Consider the following 15,769-nt stretch of genomic DNA (forward strand, 5'->3'; position numbering starts at 1 on the left):
GTGACTCAAGAAACAGGACTGGAAAAGGCTGCTGGAGCTATTCAGTCCATCCTCTGCTGTTGACTTAAAATCCTTCTTATAGAAGTAAAATCCTCTCATCAGTAATTTAATGAAAAGTGGTTAATTAGCTAATGACGAGCGGAATGCAGGACCAGAATCAGAAGAAATGCAAACGCTCAGCTCCCAGGTCCTTTCTGAAGCATCCCCAAGGCTGACCACACGCACGGACTGATTTTCCCGGGTCAGCATCTTTACCTTTTCACCAGTTGAAAGAGTTCCTTCCCCTGGGATCTTTTCAGAACAGCACGGATGGGTGAAAATATTTAATGTATATTCAGTAGTTACCAAAACTGACATTTGCAACCAAGGAGCAGTGGCACCGTGTGACCAGTCAATTCTCACTGAACCCATCTAAGGATGTTTTCTGTAGCTTAAGCCCTGGTTTTTCAAAGGCTGAATGTGTAGAGCAAAAGCAGAGGAAATCTTTGATAGCTGAAGCATTAAAAAAAACCAACAAACCCAACTCCCTAAAATAGATATTCACAAAGGGGTTTCTACCTAGGGCAGTAGGGAGGTGGATGATTGGGTTGCTATTTTGAAGTCCAGCACTAAATCTTCATACTACACATATTCATAGTTCAATTCGGGAAGTGCCTGACCCATCCGCCCTAGAAAGGCAGTAATCTTTTTTCTCATAGTTCACCACATCCATAGATCAGCTATCTGCAATTAATTCACTAGTCTTTCTCTTTTCCCAGTGAGTCTTACAGCAAAAATCCTTATTTATTAATAGCAGAGCGCATGCTCTTGCACTTTGCAAGATTAAATTTAATCTCTCCTCCATTATTCTAATTCTCCAGCTCATCCAATTCCTCTAAGATGCCCCGATCCTCCTCCGCATCTGAGCCCTCCCTCGCACGTCTCCCAACACGCTTGGTGAGCACGCTCCAACTCTTCCTGCCCAAATCATTACAAATTAATTAAGGTCAATCAAGTCCAATTTTTGAAGCGCTCCACTAGTCATCTCAAAATTTGATTTTAAAGGTTTATTTGTACGTCCCTTGGTCACTCCCTTTCCATCCTTTCAATAACTAGTTTTTAGCCCCATTGATTTCCTCCATCACTTTGCAGTTGTCAGCCTTCTAATTCTCAAAAATCTAATTCTCTTACACATTTTATCAGCTCGTCAGCTGGAGACTTTACCTTCTATAGACCACGTGGACTCTTATGCCTGATCCCAACCTGTGCTCTTGGAGAGGAAGATTGCTTTTCCCCGCTGCTGTGCAATGGTTAATCTGTTCAGTTTATTGCAAGAGTGGATGTTGCACTCAGTGGTGCATCAACTTCACTAAAATACAACTCGTGCCCCAAGACTGCAGATCCACAGAGGCAGGGAAAGGTACAAAGAAGCAAGGAGAGGTAACGCATCAGGTTGGGGTTTTGAAGATTTTTGTGAGGTTTATTTCTGCTCAGAGCTTTCTGTAGAGGAGGAGGTGTGGGAGAGGTGATGCTGCAGCCGGACGGATATTTACAGTGTGCTCCTATTGTTAATTCAAAACAAAATCACAAGTTGAAAACCAAGTTGGAACTTTGTAAGCAAAGATGGTTATTCTTACATTGCTCACTATAAACAAAGCCTCTGATGCAGTGATTTTTTTTACCTCAGTGAGCTTTCAAAGGTCACTAACATGTCCTCTGTTGGGGTGCAAGCAGAAACAAAGAACTTGGATCTATCATCAGTCTGCTCAAGGTAACGATGTTCTCTTGAGAGCTACCCCCAGTAATGATGCGACACGCTCCAATGCTTCACTGAAAATGTATGTGCTGGATCACAGGTGGCCACTTCAGGTGATACCAGGGCAATAGTGGGAATTTTTTACATTTAACTTTGCGAATAATTTTAACAAACTATTAAAAAAAACCCCTACGAAGTGCAAGGCAGCTGATTCTGACCTCTTTTCTTGATGCATAATACACCAGTGGAATTAGCCTTCGTTTATGTTGACATAATTGTGTTCAGAACACAATTGATGGTGACCATACCGAGCTTGCTGAGAGCTCCTCTTTGTGTCGTAAATTAAGATAGGCAATATTTGAAAGTAGAGATCTTTTATTAGACGTGTCAGTACGGCTGAAGAGCAGCCAAAAGCTTTTACGCTCACAAGTTTTCCTCCTATATGTGTATTGGGAGATCCTTGTTAGCCTCCAGACCCTCTGAACACACCAGCACAAGCCCCTTTTACCATCCCCTATCCTCGGTCCCTTGTTTTTCCATCTGGGGCACCTCTGCACAGCTCTGAAAGAGCCCCACGCTACGATGCTGATACAGAAGTAGGGGCCTAGAGATGCTGCCATAGCATTAATGGTAGAATAATATGGCATGAGAAGGTTTTTCTGACAAGTTTGACGTTCAAGTTGTACATCAAGCAACAACAGAAGAAACATGATGGAGATCAAGTTTTATTAACATGTTTTAGGTACAATAAATATATTTACATGTTGACATTTTAAACATGGAATTACATTTAAAAAACTTGTACATGAGATCGTCTTTGTGTTTCAATTTTTACATTCACTTAAATAGGTACGACAAAGATCTCTTATGTAAGCGGAGGGTTTGGTATAGTTCAGTATTACATTCAAGAAATCGGTAGCGAACACCTTGTGCAGATGATGCTGTAGAAAACATGACGCAGACGAACTCCCAGTGGAGTCAGTATGATACAGTCGGCTGTTGAATTTACATCCTGAACTGCTAATAAACAAACTCTGTAATCCAGATTAGAGCAACACATTTGAAGTGATTCTCAGAACACCCAAATATATACAGTGTTTAAGACTTTACAGGTTAGGAAGGATCACATTCAGTAATAGTAATAGGAGCTAGATTCGTGTCGTCAGTGTTCCTATTTCTACGTGGCAATAAAAAAAAAGTGCTATTACTATCACTGAATTCAAGAACAGAACTCCTGAAAAAGTGAAAAGGATAAAAGAGCTGTTAATCCTGTTTTGCCTGGCTTGCCACAAGTGCTAGAGCACGTAAACAAAATGTTTTACTTCTCCAACACAGGTAAAACTGCAAAGCAAAACCATTAAGTGATGCCTCTCCAGCACTTCGGGATGGGCAGCATCTCCTAAGGTGTGATACCTGTAAAAAGAACCTCAACTTTATGTACCCAAGTCTGCAAAGAAAAAGTACTTTCTGCAAGAAAAGAATGATGTGCTTTCAGGGTGGGAGATCTAGGCTTCAGGTATCCTCAGAAGAGCTCTAAGAACAGAAAACAGAGCAAAAGACTGAATGCAGTGCACTCAGGGAAAAGTCCAGAGAGACGAACAGAGAGTGAAAAGAGCAGGAATGTAACAAGGATACAAATATCCTTGTGGGAATGGAAAAATGGGGGCACATGAGATGGAAATGAGGTAAAGCAGAGGATAGAGGCAAAGGGTACCGCAGGAAAAAACGAAGTCGACTTATTCTAAGGGCCCTTTGTATCAATAAAAATTCTGCGCAATGGTACGGAAGATCAGCTGTGAATGAATGAGCGTTAGCATCTTGTCTTTGCTGTATCTGTAAGCGAAAATGTGTATTAATTAGAAGTTAGATCACTGAAAGATGTTTCACCACCTGAAAAAGAAATCCTGCAAAAAAATGGTTTTGTTATTGCATATATAGAAATAAAACTGTAAGGTTCCAAAGTCAGCCTGACAGACCCTAGGACAAAATACAATGCATATTAAAAACCATTAGATGCACACAAAGAAAATCCTGAACCACTGAACAAACATAACATTAATACAGCAGCGCTTTAAATTGTGATCTTGCAAGTGACTACACACAACATTACAATACAGCTATGTTTAACTGTACACAGGTTCTTTTACAAAAAATATTCTTAATCTGTATCACTGTGTAAAATTATTTAGATGGTAAAAAAATCGCTTAACCCAAGTGCTGTTACATTAAATAAAAGCAGTGTAACCTGTTGAAACACAGTGGGTATATATAAAGCCCATTTCCAGTTAGTCCGAAAAATCAGTGCATCCAACCAAGAAATGAGAAAGCAACACAGGCACCTGAAAGACCCAGTGAGAATAACTTTCCCCTGGAGGTTTCCTTTAGTGCAATAAGGACCATACTTTCCACCAAAATAAGCACAGAAGTAGAAAATGGAAGTTGGTTTTTTTTTTTTGTTTAAATAAAAAACCCAACCCTGCAAAAAGCAGCATTATAAAGAACAAAATGATCCTTCCCAACCATATTATACCAGAAGATGGTATACGTGAGGATCCAATATGAATCAGTGTTTTTGTACACAAGACCCTGTGCTCATGCGCATAATAAGTCATCTCCATGATTAAAAATCAGGTTACAAAAAAACCTTACATAAAATCCTTAGGATTTGATACTAATTGAATATAAAATACTTTCAAGTATTATATTTATGAATTAATTAGAGGTTAAGGCATGATTTAAGGTAACATTGAAACAAAAGCCTTATGTTACCCTAAATGACCTTTATAACATAGCTAACTTTCTGCAATCTGTTCAGTATTTGTTTCCTTCACATTTAATTTCTCATCTGACATGCTGCTAAAAAAATAAATAAAAGCACAAAAAAATAATATAAAAAAAGTTTTGTGTCTCATTGAACAAAAATGCCTTTTGACAGTGAACAGGTGAAGCCAGATTTCTACCTTTGAGTATCACGACTCACATAACAGACACAGCACTACGCGAAGGACCAGAGCACAACAGTAGGCCAGAGAACAAATCCAGGGTATCTCCCGACTTAGACAAAAAACAGGCAAAAAACACCCAAAAAAACCAAACCCCAAGAAATGACACTCCGCACCCTCCCGCCCACCCTCTCACGCCAGCTAAGGGCAACGCACCCACACACACATACAGACACGCAGGTATCGTGTGCAACGATAGGAAGCGCCTACAGCAGCTTCCAGGAAAATGGCACAATTTCAAGCTAAACAGATAAAAGATACGTTTAAAAAAACATACTAAAAAATTAGCATCAAGTAAAAGGTTTTTTCTTATTCCGAGTAGCTAGATAATGTTAAGAAAAAATTATGAAGACCTTTAAAGGTTATTTTGAAATAACCTACAGGTTTATGAAAAAAAATCTCGTCTATATCCTTGCAGTGAAAACCTAACATCAAAGAACTAAAACGCTCAGTCCGCTTGGCATTTTAATGGCTAGAAGGACTTTTTTAGCAGAAATTTGGAAATCTGAAGTGCATCTTCAGATTTAAACTGGGAGGAAGTACAACACTAGGTATCTGAAGATGCTTTACAGAGTGGGTGCCAGTATTTACTCTTCTTTACCAAAGCCATATCGGAGATGTATGTGGGCCAAGAATAATATCCTTATCTAAATTTATTCTCTACCACTACTTAGAGATAAACATTTGCATGGCAGCTCCTCCAGCAAGGACGATGCCTCGGACCTGCCCTCCTGCCTGGCACCAATCATACCGAGCTTTTCGAACACCGCACATCGTTCCATCATACAGTATATGTGCCACATCAGTTGCTAACATTGTGATGAACCAATGCGTTACACGACCAACCTGAATTACGTGTAAAACCAAAATATCCCAAACTTTTGAGAACAATATTACACGACAGACCTAATTTGTACTTGTACAGCACAACGGAACAAACCTAGAAACCCCATCCCTTGGTCTGACAGTGCGCTGTATTTCCCCATAAAAGTTAAAGGACAAAGATTTATTTTTTTAAATTAAAAAAAGTAGAACATTCTACTAAAATATGACAGATCATATGGCCAATCCAATCTTTTAGTCAAGGCAAAATATGATTTGTTATAAAGTGAATTCATCAGATGAAAACAAACTAATTTGAAAAAAAAAAGTTGGCTCCATATAATCACCTACTGGAGTTTCCTATGAAAATCATTATAAAATTACGCTAATAAAAACTGTGAACAAATAATACACAGATCAGGATATATGTATTGACTTACTAGCATCTTTATAAAAATTTGAAGATATACACAAAAACACATCAACATTTATGGAACTGTATCCATTAAACTTAGATAAGACAACACAAAAAAACTAACAAATAGCTAAGATGTGGTTGACTGTAAAGCACTTTGAATAACATTTTAATTTTAAAAGGTCAATATTTACATACTACATTAAATGCTTTTTTTTTCTCTCGCATTTTGCTTCGTATTTTGAATGCATGACAAAGAAAGAACAAGATAATGGTTGCAACAGATCTTCCAAGAAAATTAACTTGATGCTCAGATTTAACTACGTGCTGAAAGAGAACATGGCAAGGACACGACCGCCTAGCTTTACCTCTAATTCCTTTAGGTTTTTTGGGGAGGAGACAACAAACGGATCTAAAAGAGCTGTATCGTCCAAACTGGTAATTGCCATGAGATCCACTTTTAAGTTAGGATTTGAGAACTTACAAAACACAAACATTTTAGGAAATGACTCACCTAATTGCTACTTTTGCTACTGAGTTTTTTACGATATTAGAGAGAGATGGTGACAACACAGGGTGTGATTATGTATGTATGTCTATAATAAAATGCATATAGACATACATACATATAGTAAGTTTACACACAGTGATAGCCAGGTACTGCAATAAGCAGCTAAAATCACCATCAGCGATCCGCCCGTACTCTGTCTATGCACAAGCAATAGTCTACTGCAACCGCTTTTAAAGAGGATGCATCTAGTCATTAAACAGGCATTGCTTACGTTGCCTCCTACATTTAAATAGATCTGAGGCGATTTCATGTCTTTATTCCAAAGCCACACATTTGTCTCAAAAAAAGTTTTTTTTAAATAAAAATTGTTAAAACTTAAGTTGGCCGAACCTCAGCCTCTTTGGGATGGATTCAAAACCCAAAGCAGGAGCATTTCTACAAACTTCTTTGACTTTTGAATCAAACCCATATTCTTAGGCTCCAAGAAACCCTCTAACCCCAATAATGTTTGCTTCTGACAGGACAGCTGATCAACTGCAGATGTTCCTACTGCTGAACTCAGCTGCTGGCCTGTCTGGCATTTGCATCTAACCCAGATTTCCAGACACGCACTATTATCGCTCCACTCCGAGATGCCTTCCCATCCTTCTCGTTACAGAGGAGCTGCTCCCTAACAGTGGGGTAAATAACTGTTTAATGACTTGTTTTAAAGATAAGCATTTCTTTCTTAAAAATAAAAATGCCATAACCTGAGGAGGCAGCATAGGGGTCCCGCTGCTCACGGTGTGAGGGGTTAACCAGCACGTGGCAGAGCCAGTCACCGCGATCAGCTCGCGCGAGTCTTCAGGGTTGGCTCCCACTGGGCACTTCCTACCTGCGGCTCATCCTCTGTCCTGGGCTTGGGTCTACCTGAAGCACTAACCGCACTTTATGTACAGCAATTGTGCTGGATGTTATTAAGCAAAATGCATAAATGGGGAACTACACAGACGGGTGTAAAACTCACTTCCACGCAAAAATTCTCATGATGTTACTGCGTCTCATCACTAAGCTGTAAATGGGCTTAGAGTATTCTTTAAATTGCTTCTCCCCCAGTGCAATATTTCCAAAGTACCACATTATTGTCTACTATTTCAATGAACAAAGAGCTGTTTTATCTAGAAAACTTTTGACACTATTTATTATTCAATCATTATTTATAATAACTTCTACTTAATTGAAAATCTGGACCAAAACTGTAAGAAAGCCAATTAGGTCTTTGTGACTTGGTTACCACTAAATCTTCCAAAAAACCCCCCAAAACCAAAAACCAACCCAAAAAACCACACATCTATGCTACTATAAGCTTGCTTAGTTCATCCTTCCACGCTTGGCATGCCTATTTTGGACCCCATTCACAGCTGCTGCATTACATACCAATAGTGTTCTTCTGCGGTCACTCAGGCAACAAACCTATAAGGTTTCTGTAAGTCCCCCCATTCAAACGTAGGTGGAGTGCTTAAGAGTACTCCTGAAAGAAGTGGTGAAGCAAAAGCTCACAGTCTAAAAATTAAGGAAATGTTCATAAAAACTGGAATCCAATATAAAGATGACATTTTAATAAGTTTATTCAGAAGTAACTGAAAAAAATTGTTCCTTTGGCAACACCATCTAGATGGTTCTAACCAAAAGGAAATATTACGGAATTTACTTTAATGAAATATAAGCTCCTTAAGGTTTGCAGGTAATTTTTCGGAACTGCCACATTCACCAGCAGATTCACAATGTCCTTACAGTCCTGTATTTATCGGGAACAACACAAACCAAGTCCTTTTGGTTACGGGTTTCTTATGGTTCAGCATTAGTCACAAAATAAATCTCAAAGAAAAAAACTAATCAAAATAAAGCATAAGGCAATCATGAAACGCTACCCCAAGAGAACTGTTAGGAATGTGCCACTCTTCCTGTGTAACATTTCTGAAGTGAGCCACCAAATATTTCTTTTTCCTTGTATCTGGCAACATCATTTAAAACAACCTAGTTACAACTCAGAGTTCACTACCCACGATGCTACTGAAGGGCAAAGATCCTTGTTTTTAAAAACCAAGGGAAAATACAGCGATGTTATTCCTACCCCGGGTTTTATGAAATAAGTGGAGCTGGAAGGAGAAGATGGAAGTCTAATGTTGGAATAAAAAAAAATATGCAAAGACAGACTTCACTTATTTACAAAGATTGAAACTACAATTTTCCAGTGTCACCTCCAAAGCTTCTCAGCGTACTGCTATTCCGTGAAGTAGACCACATTTAAATCTATGCAAGAATACCTTCTGTGCTCCCAGATATACAATGTAACTAACGTGTTTTGTTTAGAAAAGTGAGTTTTCATTCCAATACCTCGCACTGAAGATAAGAGCAACCATTATCAAATATTCTTTGCTATGAAGAAAGTTTTTAAATCTTTCGATGTAAACGTTCTCTCTCAAGTCACTGCGGTCACACAGTAGGATCCTGAAGAACAGTGTCTACATGCATTGAAAGCATTTTGAAAAAAATCTGTAGTTCCACGTGGTTGCAAGAGAACGTGAACAAACTGAACAGAAATTCCACCTTTGCAGATCCTCTCAAGTTCAGCTCTTCTGGAGGACATCTTGCTGCTTTCTGTAGCTCAACACAGCAATTAAAGACTAAGCTGAAAGGTTTCACAGACCGATGGTTTTGCCACTGCATCTTGTGTAGCTCCACAGTACGCTTCTGTTAGTGTCAGGGTTTCTCTCAGCAGACATCACTCAACTATCAGTGCCACATTGATGTGGGACAGATCTATCATGTGCCTGTTAAAAGTTAAAAGAAGTTTAAACCTGGTACTCAGACTGATTCTAGGCATGGGGAACAGACAAGGAGGTTCTATGAAGGTCACTAGTGAACAGATGCTTGATTGGCTTAACAGAAATATTGAGCAGATGAGACTGGTTTAATCTTTTGAAGGGAAGGGAGGAACCGAGGCAGCAGCAGCGCTTAATTATTTACCTGTGGAATTTCTGTTGAAACGCTAAAGCATGTGCTGGCTCCTTAAATTTTGCTATGGCTTTCCGTTGTTGAGGAAGCATCTGTAAACTCTGCAGAGACAAAAAACCAAAACATATTTTTAGATTCACTTAACGGTCCCTTTAAAATAATTTTACATCAAACCCATTGAAATTTTGTCATATTTCTTTTCTCAGAAACACTTATTAGTATCTGGAGAATGGAAAGAGACCTTTGAGATCGCAGTCAGGGACCCAGCTCAAGGTGTTTGAGCTGGTTCATTAAGCAACTGTACTAACTGGAAAATCCAGACCATCATGGGTTAAGCAAAAGCAACAGCTCTTCAATTCAATCCATACAGATGAACCAAACCCTGCAGCCAAACTCCCACCAACTGAATGAGAAACATTCAACTGGGCAGAGCTCAACTTCACACACAAGTGCCTGGGAGTCATTCACCTGATGTACATTAAGGGATCAGGGCTTTCCACAGGTTAAACAGGACAGAAACAGGGAAAAAAAGAGTTAGGTTTTGATCTCTAGACTGTATATCCTCACGCTATTTTAACAAAAACAGGCGGCTCGCTTTCGACAGACACTAACAACCACATGACCCCATTTCATAATGGCTTAGGTCACCACTTCCAAGTCCTCCCAGTAATGGGAAACCATGCAACACACATCTACCCAGACAAGTCCATGGGATACATGCTTCCCACACCATGAGAGCAGCATTTCACAATGCTGTAATTATCAAAAAAACCCCAACAACCTGTGTAGTATTGAGGTCTCCAAAACTATAGCGTGCCTCAGCCAGGGCTTTGGAGAACTCATGTCCTTGCTCCCTGTTGCAGCAGAAAAAGTCCAGGCAATGCCTAGATGATCATGGAGAGTGGTCCTATGATTCCAGTATCTCACAGCACGTTTTGGATGTTTAACGGCCTACCCTGCAGCACATTCAAGGCAGAGTTGTTCTGATTCAGCATCCAGTTTCCAACTGTTCTTATGGCTTTGGATGCAGAATTTAAAAACTCCTATCATCTCTTTTCTGTGCATAAGCTTCTACATAAAGCCAATCCAATTTTGTACTGAGCTTTATATCTATATGTACATATATATGTACACATACACAAATATATAGGAGCCTTAAAACTTCTACGTTTCATTATAACGTCCTGGTGGTTATGTAAAAACATAATTCTCTGCTCCTGCACCTCACCTGGGACTCAACAGCACCCCCCCCATTTGGATGATTCCAGCACACTGATGGTCAGTCTCCAGGATTTTAAATTTCACCTGCAAAAACTCTGTATCATCATCTGCATTATTGAAAAAGGTACCACATATCTTTACACAAACAACTGTTCCTTGGGAAACTATGTACAACTCCACTCATCGATACACTTTAAGGGTGCCATACTTTGAGATCTCTCAGTAAAAGAATTTAATTCAATGAATGTGTTCCCTGTTCATTCAATCTAATGCAGCATTTCGAGAAATATGTCAAATGCCTAGATGAAATTTGCTATTAAAAGTACCTACTTACATATTTTTTGAACAGGTAAGACTTTTGTTGATAAGATGCTTATCATGGAGCCATGGTACCCGATAGTCATACTTCTTCATTTCTAAGCCTGACAGTTCAGCTCTAGGCTCCTTCTGTAACTTATCCATCCGTGATTTTGAAATCATTAGTTTTGGTGGTAGCTACCTTGCACCTTCTTGTAATTGACAGGAAACTTCCCTCTTGCCAGGAAAATCACCAAAGTTTAATACTTCCATCACTCCTGTGGTTTCAAAGTGAAAGCTGAGGAAAAGTTGAAGGATTCAGCAAACTTGATAAGCCTCAGTGGGTTATCTGCACTATATAGTTTTTGGAAAGCCGCTACGAGGGAAAGGTTTAGCTAAGTCACTGCAACTTCTTAGTTTCTGAGCTTGTAGGAATGGGATTTGTCTTTAAAAAAACAACACTTGGCAGATTATTTTGTTTTTTAATCAGAAAGCTCTTGACAAGGTTAAGTACATTTTACCAACAGGAGAATATGGTCATGCTGCACAAAGCACCAATGAAAGACCTTGGACAAAGCTCAGTTCTGGAGATTATCTGCTGGAGCGGGTGAAGGAGGTGTTGAAGTTTGTATTCTCCTCCTTGACTGATGTCTACGATTTATAGAACTGTATCTAATACGCATTCTCTTGACGCCACTTTTCTGGCTAGAAAAGTACTAAAGACTAAGTAAGTCCTAGCACTAAGGACTAACTTTTGAAGACTAAGAATTAATCACAGCCATTAAATAATGAGATTTAGAAACAAGAGACTTGTAAGAGTTAAAAAAAATCCTGAACTTCAATTAAAAAAAAAAAAAAAGTGAAGAGAAGTAAATCTGGCTCTTGTTCCTTTCAAAGAACTTGAAACTTTTAGTATGAGAAAAACCTGTTTGAATCACTGAAAGGATCAATATTTCAGAGAACAGTGGGACAAAAGGAGCTCGAAAATGTGAAGGCACATCCCTTCGGCTGTACCCTGCACATCCTGCTATCACCTGCTTCTCTCCCCTCCTGAACCACCACTAGCCCTCCTGCGGACAACCTATCCTCCCAACAACGTCAGATCTCGCTCAGCTACCACAGGAGAGTCTCACAATGCTTTATGCTCCAGTCCCCTGTTGTGCTCAACTGAAGACGAGGAGCTGTGTAACTTTTTCCACAATGATTGAGCTATTATTGTAGTAATATTCTTGAGATGCACAAAAGCAAAGTGTGATTTTGTAGTTTATACACAATAATGATAAATTATTAAGCAGCTGCTTGGTAATTAGCCTATTAAAAAATTGACTAGAGGAAGAATTCTCGTAGAGTGCAGACATTAGCGAAATTAGGCAAAATATCTAAATCTTATCATAGACAACTTATACTTTCAGATGAATTAATAAAGTTATTGACTGACTAGTTTGGATATTATGTCACAGCCTGTTCTTACATTGTATTACTGCCTTATTTTCCAACAGAAAAAAAAAAAGCAAAACACTAAATACATTTTAATAATTGCTTTGGCAACAAGGCATCAATTCTTGGTTAAGTCTACTGGAAAGCATCTTTATCAGATTTAAGTTCACTTGTCAATACAGACAACTGTGGAAACAAAAAGCCAACCTAACTGATCCTTTGCTGAACTGCCCGAACACCACCCATCACACAGCCCAGGGCTGAGGCAGTAACTTCTAGCATCAGGATCTTCTCAACCACTGCAGTTACACATGCCTATGCTTTAACAAGAGAGAGTTGAGGACTGCAAAACGAAAGGGTAAACTAACACTACACAAAGGACACTTCTCCAGTTGGAAACTGTCCAAAAATTTTAATTCAAACAAATTCTCAGCCTCCACTGTGCTCAAACTATGGTAGTGAAAATGATGCAGAATCACATCATGTTTGTTTAGGTATATTAAGTACACACACCCTATTTAGGTATAAAATAAATCTGGTTTTGCTTTAACAAGAACAAAAGACAATCACTACGCTAAGTGATTTTGTTGATATGACCACCATAAATCTTTGCTGACAAAGATTTTTAATATCTTAACATAAATGCTGGGTCCAGTCCTGTTCAACGTCTTCATCAATTACCTGGATGAAGGGACAGAGTGTGCCCTCAGCAAGTTCGGTGACGATACCAAGCTGGGAGGAGCGGCTGATACACCAGAAGGCCGTGCTGCCATCCAGCAAGGCCTGGACAGGCTGGAGAGCTGGGCCGAGGGGAACCTCATGAAATTCAACAAGAGCACGTGCAAGGTCCTGCCTCTGGGGAGGAACAACCCCATTCACCAGCACAGGCTGGGGGTGACCTGCTGGAAAGTGGCTCTGTTGAGAAGGACCTGGCAGTGCTGGTGGGCAGCGAGGTGACCCTGAGCCAGCAACGTGCCCTTGTGGCCAAGGGGGCCAGCGGTGTCCTGGGGTGCATTAAAAGGAGTGTGGCCAGCAGGTCGAGAGAGGTTATCATCCCCCTCTGCTCTGCCCTAGTGAGGCCACATTTGGAGTCCTGTGTCCAGTTTTGGGCCCACCAGTTTAAGAAGGATGTGGAACTGCTTGAGCAAGTCCAGCGGAGAGCTACCAAGATGATCAGGGGACTGGAGCATCTCCCTTATGAGGAAAGGCTGAGAGACCTGGGTTTGTTCAGCCTGGAGAAGAGAAGACTGAGGGGGGATTTCATCAATGCCTATAAATATCTGAAGGGTGGATGTCAGGATGATGGGACCAGGCTCTTTTCAATAGTCCCCAATGACAGGCCAAGGTGCAATGGGCACAAGCTGGAACACAGGAAGGTCCACCTCAATATGAGAAAACACTTCTTTCCTGTGCGGGTGCCAGAGCAGGGGCACAGGCTGCCCAGGGAGGCTGTGGAGTCCCTTCCCTGGAAACATTCAAACCCTGCCTGGACGCGTCCCTGTGCCCCCTGCTCTGGGTGTGCCTGCTCAAGCAGGGGGGCTGGACAAGATGATCTCCAGAGGTCCCTTCCAACCCTCACCATTCTGTGATTCTGTGATCTGTATAGTCTTTTCAAACAAATTCTGATCTATCGTGTCTTGCAAGAACGAATATTGTTCATTCTGCTAACGAAGATCTCTTGAAAATTCATGTTCTGATTTTGGGACACCACCTACTCACTTGCATTACTACTTAAACCCTGAGTTTTATGCTTAACAACATTGATTGTCAGGCACAGAACAAGGAGGTATGATTTTGTCAGAGTGTGTGGGTCCTGAGCTGCTGCTATTCCACCCTCAACAGATAGGTTACTGGCTGGGCATACAAACTAGCGTTCTGCATCAGTGGAAAACTGAAGTAAAATGACTGCATACTCATCCTACTGGATCACCTCTATCTCTTTGAATTCAGTGCAATATGCAGATTCTGCATTTAGGTGATGTTAACAGCTATGATCTGAAGAAAATAATTTTTTGTGTGTAGGCTGTGGAATCTTATTAGCTCAAAATGTTGTTCAAGACACTATCTTAAAGACTTACTTCACCAGCTTCTGCTTTTGTTGATTCCAAATAAGTGTGCTGGGAAAATACATACAAAATTAATTAATTTAGCATATCTTAATCATTTTACCTTGCTAGTTTAACACTTACATTTTTCACCTTTTTTGAATAATTTGGCTGCCATTTTGTGCAGTGATAACATTCAGTATTTCTAGCATCCAAAACATTCCCAGATAGTTTGAGTGCTCGCACAAGGTGATCTTGAAATAACCTCCTAGAAAGCTATTATTTTTAATCACACTCTTTCACCAATCAGACTATCCACTGTATTAGCCAGCTTACTTGTAACAAATGCTCTAATAAGCTTCCAAAATTATTGGTACCACTGTCTAATGTATTTCCTTGATGTAAAAACCCATACATGTGCAAGCATTCATCTTTCATTTTTAAAGTAAAACCTGAAGTATTGCATTAGCTATCATAGAGCTTGCACAAAAACAGATGCTCACCTGTGATGTTTTCAGTATTATTTTTGTTTCCGCACAATATATCTAACTTGTATTTCCAACACAATACTGTACATCATGAGAGATTTAAACTTCTGTAATTTCTTTTCATACTGCCTAACTACTTCTGGAGAAGATGTTATAACAAGTTGAACAGAAGTTCCACTGAACAAAAGCTGCTTTTGCATGATTCTCTATATAACTAAATCAACTAATCTAGTATTTGTACATGATCTATTGACCTTGTTTACTTTTGAAGTTAATGACAAATATTTGAAATTACCACATGTTCAGGAACAAGGAGTTTTCTAGTTCATATCTAATGTAATGAACAGAAACTACATGATTTTAAAGGAAGTAGTTAAGCCTTATTTTTGGACTATAGACCTCAATGGCTGCTAAAACTTCCATCTGAAGCATGAAATTAAGGATGTCGCTCCTACAAATCACCATACGAGAAGCTCTGAAGCAAGAGTTAACTGTAACAGCAAGAAGCTGGAAAGATCACTGCCAAAGTAAGGCGAAGAAAAAAACACAGATCTGAGAGGGAAAAGAAAAGCCCTCAGTGTGTGACAACCGGTAGGAAGCATAATTTTTAATACAGAAGAAAATACTTCTGCTTGGCAATGTTTAATATGGGCAAGTTTTAGAAAATTCTAGTTTGCTCGGAAAAGGTTTTGTCCGTCATTTGAACCAACAAAGCCAAATGGACCTACAGCAAGTCTCTGCAAAATTATCAGTCCTTCGTGAGAAGTGCTAGCCCTCCTGCAACACATTTCCAAAAATA

At 39.6% G+C, this 15,769-nt stretch overlaps 1 protein-coding gene across 6 annotated transcripts in view; it reads right to left on the bottom strand.

Moving 5' to 3' along the window:
- Positions 1-5,728: 5,728 nt before the first annotated feature.
- The window catches only part of RBM33 (RNA binding motif protein 33), a 105,865-nt gene continuing 95,824 nt past the window's right edge, over positions 5,729-15,769 (bottom strand). For all 6 annotated transcript variants that reach the window (XM_064445034.1, XM_064445037.1, XM_064445036.1 and 3 more), the window contains 2 exons: positions 9,495-9,583; positions 5,729-9,298 (listed from right to left, as the gene is read on the bottom strand). In XM_064445034.1, the coding sequence (XP_064301104.1) occupies positions 9,250-9,298; positions 9,495-9,583 (138 nt within the window). In that variant the 3' untranslated portion in view covers positions 5,729-9,249. The remainder of the gene's footprint in view (positions 9,299-9,494; positions 9,584-15,769) is intronic.

Source organism: Phalacrocorax carbo, chromosome 2, assembly GCF_963921805.1.
Source record: "Phalacrocorax carbo chromosome 2, bPhaCar2.1, whole genome shotgun sequence".
Classification (NCBI taxonomy): domain Eukaryota; kingdom Metazoa; phylum Chordata; class Aves; order Suliformes; family Phalacrocoracidae; genus Phalacrocorax; species Phalacrocorax carbo.